At 36.6% G+C, this 12,834-nt stretch overlaps 1 protein-coding gene across 8 annotated transcripts in view; it reads left to right on the plus strand.

Moving 5' to 3' along the window:
- Positions 1-12,834, plus strand: part of NUBPL (nucleotide binding protein like) — a 626,527-nt gene that overhangs the window by 153,750 nt on the left and 459,943 nt on the right. For all 8 annotated transcript variants that reach the window (XM_037834762.1, XM_037834763.1, XM_037834758.1 and 5 more), the window contains one exon: positions 4,453-4,487. In XM_037834762.1, coding sequence (XP_037690690.1) covers positions 4,453-4,487 — 35 coding nt within the window. The remainder of the gene's footprint in view (positions 1-4,452; positions 4,488-12,834) is intronic.

The raw sequence follows: 12,834 nt of genomic DNA on the forward strand, positions 1-12,834 counted from the left end.
ACTTTTTAAAAAGTTCAGTATTTGTGAATTTCCTAATACCTGCTTCCCCAGTATGAGGAGTTGGTAGTGGTTAGAAACTTAGATTTTGGAGTTAGACAAAACTGGGTACATAACTAGGTGTTTGACTCCTTAACTGAGGAAAAGGTGATCAGGTTGCCCATCAGAGCTTCTTTATTTATTTAACGGTAAAATGGGGATGATGATAACCTCTTTAATTGGGTGGTTGTGCAAATTAAAATATCTAACCATTTAGCCCAGAGTCTCTTAGATGGTAATGCTCACTAATAGGTTGCTGTTATTTTTATTTTAAATAATCTAGTAACTTTCATACTAAATTATATTTGTTCTTTGATGTTCTTTTCTCAATCTTTATCAACATACATAGAGCTATGTAGTTGTAATGAGATTGTTTTCATTATTGTGACATCTTTTTACTTAAACATAATTTTTACTAGTTCTGGTCGACATAGATCTAATATTTAAAATTGTTGAAAAGGTATAATATTGTTTTAGCTATTTAAAATATCTGATCTTTGTATCTTTTATATGAATATACTGTGAGCAGAGAATTTTTTAATGGCTCTTTTTATTGATTGAAGATTGCATTATGATTGAAATGCTGCTTTCAGAACCCATAAAAGAAGTGACATCAGAAATAGAAGTATTACCATCAAAGACTAATAACCAGATATCCCAAAACATTTTCAGAAGAAATCTTTTATTTCTAAAAAAAAAATTGTTTTACTGTAATAAAGTAAAGGGGGGGAACTTCCCTTCTCCCAATCCTACTCACCAGAGGTAACTTATGTTATAAAGTCATAATTTTTTGTGCGACAAAGAAAAATCCAGTAATTTTGATAACTATTGGTTGTAAAAAGCACTTGTCTTATTGCTTCTTCATATTGAATTTCCAGTCATTTCAGTAGGAATAGCTGCTAAATCATATCTTACCTAACCTATTTATTTTTTCTTTATTAGAGGAGTTGTTGGTTTACAGAACAATCATGCATAAAATACGGGATTCCCACATACCCCCTACCACCAGCACCTTGCATTGGTGTGGAACATTTGCCACAGTTGACAATAGCACATTTTAATAATTGTAGTATTAATTAAAGTTCATGCCCAACCTATTTTTTTGCAGTTGATTCCTTTTAACCCTAAGCTTAATGATTATCTTTATATATAATTTTGTTAATTTTGGCTTAGTTCTAGCTTAAGATCTTTTAAATTTTGATTCTTGTTTTTTTCCAGATTATTAACCTAAAGTTGGGACATGTGTGTTTACCATAAAACTCGATAATTTCATTCAAGTCAATGCTATTTTAAAATAAAAAGAGCCAGGTATAGAATTCTGTGAATGTCATCAAAGATTTTCCTGTATGTTGACATTGAGAACATATTCAGTACTTTCTGGGTGGGTATAGCAGTTTTATAGTTGTTTAGCCAGTTACAAATCCAACTACAAAGTGTTACATTAACTCCATTTTTTCTCCTCATTTTGACCTGAAGTGAATTTAGGAAGAGTGTAAAATGTTTTGAAAAACTAAGATTTACCAAACACTGTATTTGTGATAGACCGCTAATCTGCTAGTTATAAGATACTATATTATTATTAAAAATTGTTTAGTAGTCTCTTCTTAATGAATTCATGCTTTATCCTACACATTTTTGCTTTGTTTTTTAAGGGCCCATGTCATATCTGTTTGATATATTTTGTTTTTAAAATTTAGAAGCTCTTCATCTTTGGTTCTGGAATCTACCTCTTCCCAAAATTTGAGAATTTGGAGTCCATTTACCTGTTTCAGTGGTCTCAATCCTTTTATATTCTGCATAATTACTCAGACTGTGTCAAGTTGCAAGGTGTTTTCATGGTCAGATCCATAAATTCTTTGGGTTTTGTGTTGTGTAATTTTTGGGTCTGTAAACTAGCACTCGTTTAAAATAGTTTGATGCTGTTTTTCCAGTTTTCAGTTTGTTTATTTATGTATTTTAGCTGGGAGACCATCTGTTGTCATGGATTGTAAAAGCAATTAAATAAGAAAATATATGAGAAAGTATAGTGTAAGACACACAATAGGTGCTTCAGTGAATATCTCTTCCATGCTTTCTTCATCTTAACATTGTGCTGTCTCTTCCATACAGCTGGGTTATATATATTTTTATAACGGCTCTATCAGCAAACATAAGCCTAGGAAATAGGTTATTTCTATTTAACTCTGTTGGACTGATATTTATTAATTCCTATCCAAAACTTTCTCGAAATACCTCCTATATGAATAAGTATGGTCCAGATATTTTGGATTAGAATGATGAAATTTGATTAATACAAACATGGTCTGTGATTCTATTGTGTGAATGCAAGAGGTCCCTAATTTAAAATGAAAACTCTGAAAGTTTCTGTCTAAATGTTGGATTATGTTTAACTATCATGTACCTGAAATTCAGAATTATTTTATAATTTACAAAAACTAATTTATCAAGTGCCATACCCTAGGCGAAGTACTTTACATGTATTACTTCATTTAATCCTGACATCAGTTATGAAGTAGGAATTGTCCCCATTATAGAGGAAATAGATTTAGGAGTTAAATAATGTGCTCAAGGTGACACAATAGAAGGTGGTAGAGCTGGGATTTGAATCAGACCTGCCTTGAAAGCCTATGATCTTAACTACTTTAAAGGAAACAGCATGGGCATCATTTATAACATTTTTCTATAAGGAAATGTGATCTATAGCATGAGGGTCTATTGATCATTATAGGAAATGCATTACTTTCTGACCTCTCTTTCTTTTCCTATGTAGCTGGGCTAAATAAAGTTAGAAAGGTAATAGTGATTTGAAGACTCCTGCTTTCCTTCTGTATGTCTTTGGGATTCACTGGCAAGGGCAGTTTTGGGAACAGGTTTTACCCTCCTCCCTCCTCTGTGTGCACAGTTCATTAGACCCCTTTTGCACACAGGGATGTTTGTACATTAGACACTTGTAACTCCTTCAATACAAGCACTTATTTTTTTACTATTTTTTTTTATATTCAGTTTTATTGAAATACATTCACACACCATACAGTCATCCACGGTATACAATCAACTGTCCACAGTATGATCACATAGTTACACATTCATCACCACAATCTATCTCTGAACATTTTCCTTACATCAGAAGGAACCAGAACAAGAATAAAAAATAAAAGTGAAAAAAAGAACACCCAAACCATCCCCCCCATCCCACCCCATTTGTCCTTTAGTTTTTATCCCCATTTTTCTACTCATCCATACACTAGATAAAGGGGGTGTGATCCACAAGGTCTTCACAATCACACTGTCACCCCTTAGAATCTACATTATTATATAATTGTCTTCAGGAGTCCAGACTGCTGGGTTGAAGTTTGGTAGTTTCAGGTATTTACTTCTAGCTATTCCAATACATTAAAACCTAAGAGGTGTTATCTATATAGTGCATAAGAATGTCCACCAGAATGACCTCTCGACTCCATTTGAAATCTCTCAGCCACTGAAACTATTTCGTCTCATTTTGCATCCCCCTTTTGGTCAAGAAGATACTCTCAGTCCCATGATGCCGGGTCCAATTCATCCCCGGGAGTCATATTCTGCGTTGCCAGGGAGATTTATACCCCTGGGAGTCGGGTCTCACGTAGGGGGTAGGGCAGCAAGTTCACCTGTCAAGGTGGCTCAGTTAGAGAGAGAGAGGGCCACATCTAAGCAACAAAGAGGTACTCAGGGGTAGACTCTTAGGCACAATTATATGCAAGTTTAGCCTCTCCTTTGCAGTAACGAGCTTCATAAGGGCAAGTCCCATGATCAAGGGCTCAGCACATCAAACCACCAGTCCCAATGTTTGTGACAACATCAACACCAGTCCAGGTGAGGAAGTCCAACACTTCCGCACCTTCCCCCAGATCCTCGGGGCTGGGATGGGGGGAGGCTGTAAATATATTTTTCATTATCTGCCCAAATTACTCTGGGATGTGTCACTATTTCACTCCAGCCTATACTAACCTACTGTATCTCACTTCCTATTCAAAGTTCCAACAAGCACTTATTTTTAAAAAGCAATAGGACCATAAACATTTGTATTTATTAAAAGGCAGACATAGATTATTTTTCTACAAAATATCTTTAAAAATAATTGAAACTATATAATCCATTAAGATAGGTTTTTTAACTAAGCTGATTATTTAAACAAAATTGTAATAAATTATAAATGGATTATTTAAGAGGTTAATTTGGTGTAGTGATCTATTGCTTATGTTGGAATATTTTTAAAAATTATTTTTACTTTCTGTATTCTTTTCCTGCACTTCTTCTTTACAAGTAAGAGAGAGATATTAATATTTTCTTTGCTTTGGTTATTACATTGAATGTATTAAAAGGCAAAATGAATTTTAATAGAAAAGTTACTAAATTTAATTATATTTTTGTTTCTTACAGTGAACCTTGCACTTGCACTAGCAGCAAACGATTCGGTAAGTGTTTCTTAATAGAAATGTTAATTTATTAAAATGCTTTTTAGGCAACGATAAAGAACATATTGATGTTTTTTCAGTTACCCCGTGTACCAGTTTGTATATATTATGTCCTCCAGAAAAAGCCATATTTTTTGATGAAATCTTGTGGGGCAGACCTATTAGTGTTGATTAAGTTGGAACGTTTGGATTAGGTTGTTTCCATGGAGATGTGACCCATCCATCTGTGGGTGATGACTCTGATTAGATAATTTCCATGGAGCCATGGCCCTGCCCATTCAGTGTGGGCCTTAATTAGTTTACTGTAGTCCTATAAAAGCTCAGAAGTAGAAGGACTTCAGAGAAGCTGTAACTGAGACAGATATTTTGAAGACAGCTGTTGGAAGCTGACATAGACGTTTTGGAGAACACCATTTTTTTGAAAAGCAGCCTAGGATCAAGCAGATGTCAGCCACGTGCCTTCCGAGCTAACAGAGGTTTTCCGGATGCCAATGGCCTTTCTCCAGTGAAGATACCCTGTTGTTGATGCCTTACTTTAGACACTTTATGGCCTTAAGACTGTAACTTTGTAGCCAAATAAACCCCCTTTATAAAAAGCCAATCCATTTCTGTTGTTTTGCAAAATGGCAGTGTGCCAGTTTGAATGTGTTATGTCCCCCCAAACGCCATTATCTTTGATGTGATCTTGTGTGGGCAGACCTATCAGTGTTAATTAGATTGTAATTCTTTGACTGTTTCCATGGAGATGTGCCCCACCCCAACTGTGGGTGATGACTCTGATTGGATGATTTCTATGGAGGTGTATCTGGCATGTTGACATTAAGGGGTAGAGGAGTGAAACTGGTTGAAATTCTTGGAGAGACAGGCACCTCTGGATTTCAGGGCTTATCTGGTATAGGAGCCATCTGGAGACTTTAAGTTTCTGAAAAAAAAAAAAAATTAATGGGTAAAACTTTCAGAGACTCTTATATGGAGCTCAGGGAATTGTTTAGAGTTTTTAGGAATAGTGTTGGTTAGGGTTTGGCATACAGTGGCAATTTGCAATATTTGGCTGAAGCTTGCATAAGAGTAATCTCCAGAATGACCTCTCCACTCTATTTGAAATCTCTTAGCCACCGAAACTTAATTTTGTTTCATTTCTTTTCCCCTTTTTGGTCAAGAAGACACTTTTGATCCCATGATGCCAAGGCCAGGCTCATCCCTGGGAATCATGTCCCACATTGCCAGGGAGACTTACACCCCTGGGATTCGTGTCTCACATAGGGGGAAGGGCAGTGAGTTTATTTGTAATGTTTGTCTTAGAGAGAGGCCGCTTCTGAGCAACAGGAGAGGTTCTCTGGGGGTGATTCTTAGGCATAATTATTAGTAGGCTTAGGTTCTCCGTTACAGAAATAAGTTTCATCAAGACAAGCCTCAAGATCAAGGGCTTGGCTTATTAAACTGGGAGTCCCTAGTGTTTGAGAGAATATCAGGAATCCCCCAGGTGGGGAAGTTTAATAGTTCCACATTTTTTCTCCAGTCCCTCAAGGGACCTTGCAAATACTTCTTTATTTTCTGCTCCATATATTCTGGAATGTGTTGGGGTATTGCAATAACCTGTACAGAATAACAGGATCTCATTTCTTATTCTAGGTTCCATGTAATTAAGTTGTTTAAACAAACTGACTAGACAGGTTAAATCAGATAGTGTGCTACAGAAAATTTGAATTTTGGACAAAATAAACATCTTTCTTTGGTCTCACAAAAAAGTTGAAGTTTTAAAATACAAACAATAGCATCCTCTACTCTGTTTCTGATTTACCTTAGTCCTAACAATATCAGCTTTATTCATATCTCTAATTTTAGAGATCTGATTTCTTTTTCAGCATCTTTAACAGTTGCTATATGGAGTAATACTAACTTTCAGAGCTGCAGAACCCTAAGTCTCAGGTGTCAAACAGATACCCAAAGTTCCAGGGAACTACTGGGTTGTACATAAAAAAAACCCCACAGTATCTCAGAATTTAGAGATAACAGTTAAAACTCAGGAGTAAATGGGTCAGCTGTAAGAGCTTGCAGTCTAGGAACCTTTACAGTCTAAGAGCCTTATTGAACATTCTGTATTCCTTAATCATTGATTGTCCAATCTCTGCCTACTTTCTATCTCCTGATAACCTATACTCTTGAATTTAATTCTCAGTGTTTGCTCATTATAGTTAGTTTATATTAGTGAGACCATACAATATTTGTCCCTTCATTTCTGGCTTATTTCACTCAACATAATGTTCTCAGGGTTCATTCATCTCGTTGCATGCCTCACGACTTCATTCCTTTCTGCAGCTGCACAATATTCCATCATATGTATACACAACAGTTCGCCCTTCTGCTCATCAGTAGATGTACTCTTGGGTGACATGGTGAACCTTTGACTTATCTCCGCTCTACTTCCCTTCTTGTTCAGCACAGATGCTCTTTCAAATCTTTCCCATTCTCCTCTAGCTTCTATCCTATTCCAGTTTCCTCACTCTCAGCAGGTAGTCTTGCCTCCTGTTCCACATGAAAAATAAGTTTTTCATTAGTTTCTTTCCCTCTGTCAACTGTTATCTCTTTCCACAGTCATCATTACCCCTTCCCTTCCTGCCTCAGAGAAAGAGATGTGAGTCCTAATTCCTGTACCTGGGATATTTTGGTTACCCTTACTACTAATCTTCATTTCTACGCTTTTGTCCAAACCTCTCTCTTCTATCTTTTCCTTTCTGTCTGTAGCACTCCCTTTGATATTTCTTGTAGAGGAGGTCTCTTGTTCAGAAACTCTCTCTGTGTCTGTTTATTTGTAAATATTTTAAACTCTCCCTCATTTTTGAAGGACAGTTTTTCCAGATATAAAATTCTTGGTTGGCAGCTGGTGGAATCTTAAATATATCATACAACTGTCTTCTCACCTCCATGGTTTCTGCTGAGAGATCTGCACTTAGTCTTATTGAGCTTTCCTTGTATGTGATGGATTGCTTTTCTCTTGCTGCTTTCAGAATTCTTTGTCTTTTGACACTTTACAATCTGATTAGTAAGCGTCCTGGAATTGGTCTACTTGGATCAATTCTGTTTAGGGTATGCTGTGCTTCTGGGACCTTTAATTTCATGTCTTTCATAAGAGTTGGGAAATTTTCATTGATAATGTACTCTATTCTTTCTGCCTCTTTTCTCTTCTCTTCTCCTTCTGGGACACCTATTACATGTATATTCATGTGCTTCATGTTGTCATTCTGTTCCCTGGGAACCTGCTCATATTTTTCTAATTCTTTTCCCTATCTGTTCTTTTGTGTGTAGGATTTCAGATGTACTGTCCTCTAGTTCATTGATCCTTTCTTCTGCCATTTCAAATCTGCTGTTGTATGTCTCCTTTGTGTTTTTCATCTCTTCTGTTGTGCTTTTCATTCCCATAAGTTCTGTCATTTGTTTATTCAAGTTTTTTATTTCTTCTGTATGGACACCCAGTGTTTTCTTTTTATCCTTCATCTCTTTTGCCACATTTTCCTTCAACTCATTGATTTGATTTAGATTTGTTTGAACATCTTCAATTAGTTGTTTCAACTCCTGTATCTCAGTTGAGGTGTTAGTTTGTTCCTTTGGCCATATCTTTGTGTTTCCTGGTGTGATTCATGAGTTTTTGCTGTCTAGGCTTCTGATTTTCTTGATTAGTTTATTCTGGAGGTCATTTTCTCTCTTTTGCCTAGGGTTTTCTTGTTGGTTGTTTTTGATCTCTATCTTTTCTTTGTTTCTTTTGCTGGCCAATTGTCAGATTGGCTCTGCCCCCCCAGTGTCCCCCCCAAATCAGGCAGCCACAGCAGCCTGCCTTAGGGATGGGGAGTAGGCCCTGGGCACCCCAGCAAGTTCACTGTGTGTGGTAAAACAAACCTGTTGGCTTCCAGTGGTGCTCTGTTTTTTGCCAGTCAGCAAGACCTGGGTTTGTTTTAGAGTCTTGCTTTAACATTTGGGTTGTCCATATTTCTCAGCCAAAACAGGGACAGGTTTCCATGCTGTTGGTGTATACCAGCTCCAGTGGCTCTAAGAAAAGTCTGGAGTATCTTTTTATAAAAGCCTTTTGATGCCCTTGCACTTTACAGTTTGTCCAGCAGATGGTGCTGTTTGCTATCATAATCATCGTCAGAAGCTGCTTTGCCTCTGAGCACAGGCTGCATCTGCACAGGTGAGCTGAAACTGTGGTATTCCTGTGACCTTGCTTTGTTGACTAAAATCTGGCTTGATGTTTCCCCCACTTTTCTTGTGGCACAGGGCTCCCCCAGCAGACCCAGTTTTTTACCTGTCCCCCAGGCAAGGAAACAGCTGCTGGCTGCTGTTTCCCTCAAGGTTGGGGGAATGGCTTTCACACCAAGGGCTGGAAACACAGTCTCTGTCCATGTTTTTTCAGACTCTTTGTCCCTCAGTGACCTGGGCCTTGAAATATCCTCTCCTGTCCCCCAGTTCTTCAAGCAGTGGGGGTATGTCTCACTGCTGTGAGAAATTTTATTGTCTGTGTCCCTGGTGGGAGGGGTCCCAGCTGCTCTTTCTCTGCCATTCCCATGCTGAGACTGACTGAGGGGTAGGGGAGAGGACTGGCTGGTCTGGGATGTAAGATTCCTAGCTGATAATGTTTTCTGTTTCTTCAATTTGGCATTTGTAGGGTCCTTCTCCAGTCTGTATTTTCCTCCAAAATTCTGAACAATTCAGCATTGTCCCGCACTTTTTTTTTTTGCTGAATCTCTGGAGAGAAGTTTTCAGTATCTGTTTATATCACCATGTTTATGACATCACCCTCATCTACCTGAGCTTTTGATCCTTCACTCCCCTGTCTCTTCTAGGACCTTAACTCATTGACTCCTTTCTGTTTTCTTCAGTTTCTCTTTACTAATTCCTTTCCCTTGCTCTGATAATAAAGATGAATAAAATATAAAAATATGTATTTATTGCATGAGTGAGTGAATCAGACTTTCTTTAACCTCTACTTCCCCTTAAACTTCTGCTTTCCCTCTTAACTTCCCATTATAGCAACATTTGAGAAAGTAGTCTACACTGATTTTATCAGTTCACCCAATTCTCATTCATTCATCAACTTCTGTAATTTGACTTCTTATCACCACGCTATTGAATCTCATCTCTCTTAGACACCAACAGTCTGTCAGATCTATTTGTTCCCTTTCTCTCTTGAACCTATTTGATTTTCTGCTGCATTTGAAACTGTTGAGCACGGGTGTTGACACCTTATGAAATCTTTATTTGCCTGGTTTTTACATCACCATTCTGTCTTCATTCTTTTCTTTCTCTGATCTTTTGTTTCCTTTTTAACTTTTCATATTACTCCATTCCTATAGCCTTCTTATTTTTCTCTCTCACACTAATATGTCCTCCTTTTGTTTTCATATACTGCTTCCTCAGCCTCTACCTCTTTTTAAAAATCTAGGACCTTGTTTTCAGCAGTTTATTCAACATCTTCATTTGATGTTTAGATATTTAAATGACATAAATGGAGCCATCATAATTTCTTCTTCAAAACCTCCTATTTGTGTATTTCTTAATAATTCACTTATATGTTATCACCTGTTTCAGTTGTCTATCTATATATAAGAAACTGTCTTAAACTTAGTGATATAAAAAAACAACCATTTTATTATGTTCAGAGAGTCTGTAGGGCAGGAATTTGGACAGAGCATAGCAAGGATGGCTTGCCATTGTTTTATAATGTCTGGGGCTCAGCTGAGAAGACTGAAATGGTAGAGGCTGGAATTACTGGAGGCTTATTCACTTGCATGTCTGATACCTAGTCTGGGATGACTTGAAGGCTGAGCTCAGCTGGGACTGTCAGTTGTGGACTTTCCATGTGGCTTGGGCTTCCCCACAGCATGGTGGCTCAGATCTCCAAGAGTTAGTATCCCACTGAACAACGAAGAAGCTTCATGACCATTTATGACCTAGCCTTGGTAGTCACACAGAGTCATTCACCCTCCCTGATACCTTCCCCTTACAGCTAGATTCTTGGTTGAAGTAGTCATAATCCTTACTGGAGTCAAGGGTAGGGGACATAGACCTCACTTCTTGATGGGAAGGTGCCAGGAAATTTGTGGTCATGTTTTAAAACCACCACAGCAGGTCTGCTGGTGTCCTACTTGGAAACCTTGACATCATCCTTGTCTTTCATTTCTGCCATCACATGCCTCTTTTATGTATCAGTCACTAAGTGCTAACCTGTTTTATCTGAAAAATAGTCACTTTTCTCTATTATGAACCTAGATAAGACTTTCGTCATCTCTCACTTGAGAGTATTCTATAACCTCTTAGTAGGTCCATTTAATCTCATCCACCTTAATAATGATTAAATAATTATTATTTATGATTATTTTTATTTATAATGATTAATAATTATATAATGTTGATAATTAATGATTCCTCCTATTAATTGTAGGATAGCTCTTACTTCATACAAATCTCTGTCCAAATTGCTTGGCTTAGGTTTTTATTTCTAGAAAGCTGTACATTTACAGAAAAGTCATGCATAAAATATAGAGTTCCCATATACTGCCCTATTATTAACATCTTGCATTAGTGTAGTATATTTGTTACAATTGATGAAGAAACATTTTAATAATTGTTCTGTTAATTGTATTCCCTGGTTTACATTAGGGGTCACTGTTTATACTATTTGTACAGTCTTATGTTTTGTTTTTGTTTTTTTTTTAGTAACATATATACAACCTAAAAAATTTTCCCCTTTGACCATGATACATATGTAAATATATAATTTAGTACTGCTAATTACATTACAATGTTGTGCTACCATCATCACCATCCATTACCAAAACTTTTCCACCCAAATAGAAACTCTGTACAGTTTAAGTATTAACTCCCCATTCCCTACCCCTAACCCAGCCTCTGGTAAACTTTTTTTCTAGTTTCTGACTCTATGAATTTTCTTATTCTAATTATTTCTTATCAGTGAGATCATACAATATTTGTCCTTTTGTGTCGGGCTTATTACACTCAACATGATGTCTTCAAGGTTCATCCATATTGTCGCGTGTATCAGGACTTCATTCCTTTTTACAGTTGAATAATATTCCATTATTTGTATATGTCTCCTTTAGTTTAGCCATTCATCAGTTGATGTACACTTGGGTTACTTCCATCTTTTGGCAATTGTGAATAATGTCACTATGAACATCTGTGTACAAATATCTCTCTCACTCCCTGCTTTCAATTCTTTTGGGTGTATACCTAGAAGTGGGATTGCTTAGTCATATGGTAATTTTATACCTAACTTTCTGAGGAACTGTCAAAGTGTCTTCCACAGTGACTGCATTGTTTTAAATTCTCACCAGCAATGAATGACTGTTCCTGTTTTTCTACAATCTCTCCAAGATTTAAAATTTTCTGTTTTTTTTTAAATCATAGCCATTCTAATGGGTGTGAAATGTATCTCATTGTGGTTTTGATTTGTATTTCCCTAATGGCTAATGATGTTGAGCATCTTTTCATGGTCTTTCTGGCACATGGTGTTTTTTTTTTGTTGGTTTGTTTTTGTATTTTCTTTCATTTCTTATCCTTTGGGTCTAAAGTTCACGAAATCAGCGCAAATACAAAGTCCTGAAGATGCTTCCCTCCATTTTTTTCTGAGAGGTTTATAATTCTGGCTTTTGTATTTAGGTCTTTGTTCCATGTTGAGCTCATTGTTTTTTTCTGTGGTGTGAGCTAAGGATCCATCTTTATTCTTTTGCATATGGACATCTAGTTTTCCCAGCACCATTTGTTGAAGAGACTTATTTTCCATTTTGAGTGGTCTTGGCACCCTCATCAAAAATCAGTTGGCCATATATATGAGGGTTGATTTCTACTCAATTTCATTCCATTGGTCTGTCCTTGTGCCAGTACCAAGCTGTTTTGATTGCTGTGGTTTTGTAATAAGTTTTAAGATCAGGAAATATGAGTCCTCCAATTCCAGTCTTCTTTTTCAAAATGTCTTTGGCTTTTTGGTGCCCCTTACGTTTCCATATAAATTTAATGATTGGCTTTCCCATTTCTGCAAAGAAGGTTGTTGGAACTTTGATTAGGATTGCATTGAATCTGTAAATTGCTTTGGGTAGAACTGACATCTTAACATCTATTTAGTCTTCCAATTTATGAACATGGAATGTCCTTCCATTTATTTAGGCCATCTTTGATTTTTTTTTAGCAGTGTTTTGTAGTTTTCTGTGTACAAGTCCTTTGCATCCTTGGTTAGATTTATTCCTAGAAAATTAATTTTTTTTTGTTGCTATTGTAAATGGAATCTTTTTCTTGATTTCTTCTTCTGACTTTTCATTACTGCTTATTTGCATAT

The sequence above is a fragment of the Choloepus didactylus genome, chromosome 4 (genome assembly GCF_015220235.1).
Source record: "Choloepus didactylus isolate mChoDid1 chromosome 4, mChoDid1.pri, whole genome shotgun sequence".
NCBI classification, from domain to species: domain Eukaryota; kingdom Metazoa; phylum Chordata; class Mammalia; order Pilosa; family Megalonychidae; genus Choloepus; species Choloepus didactylus.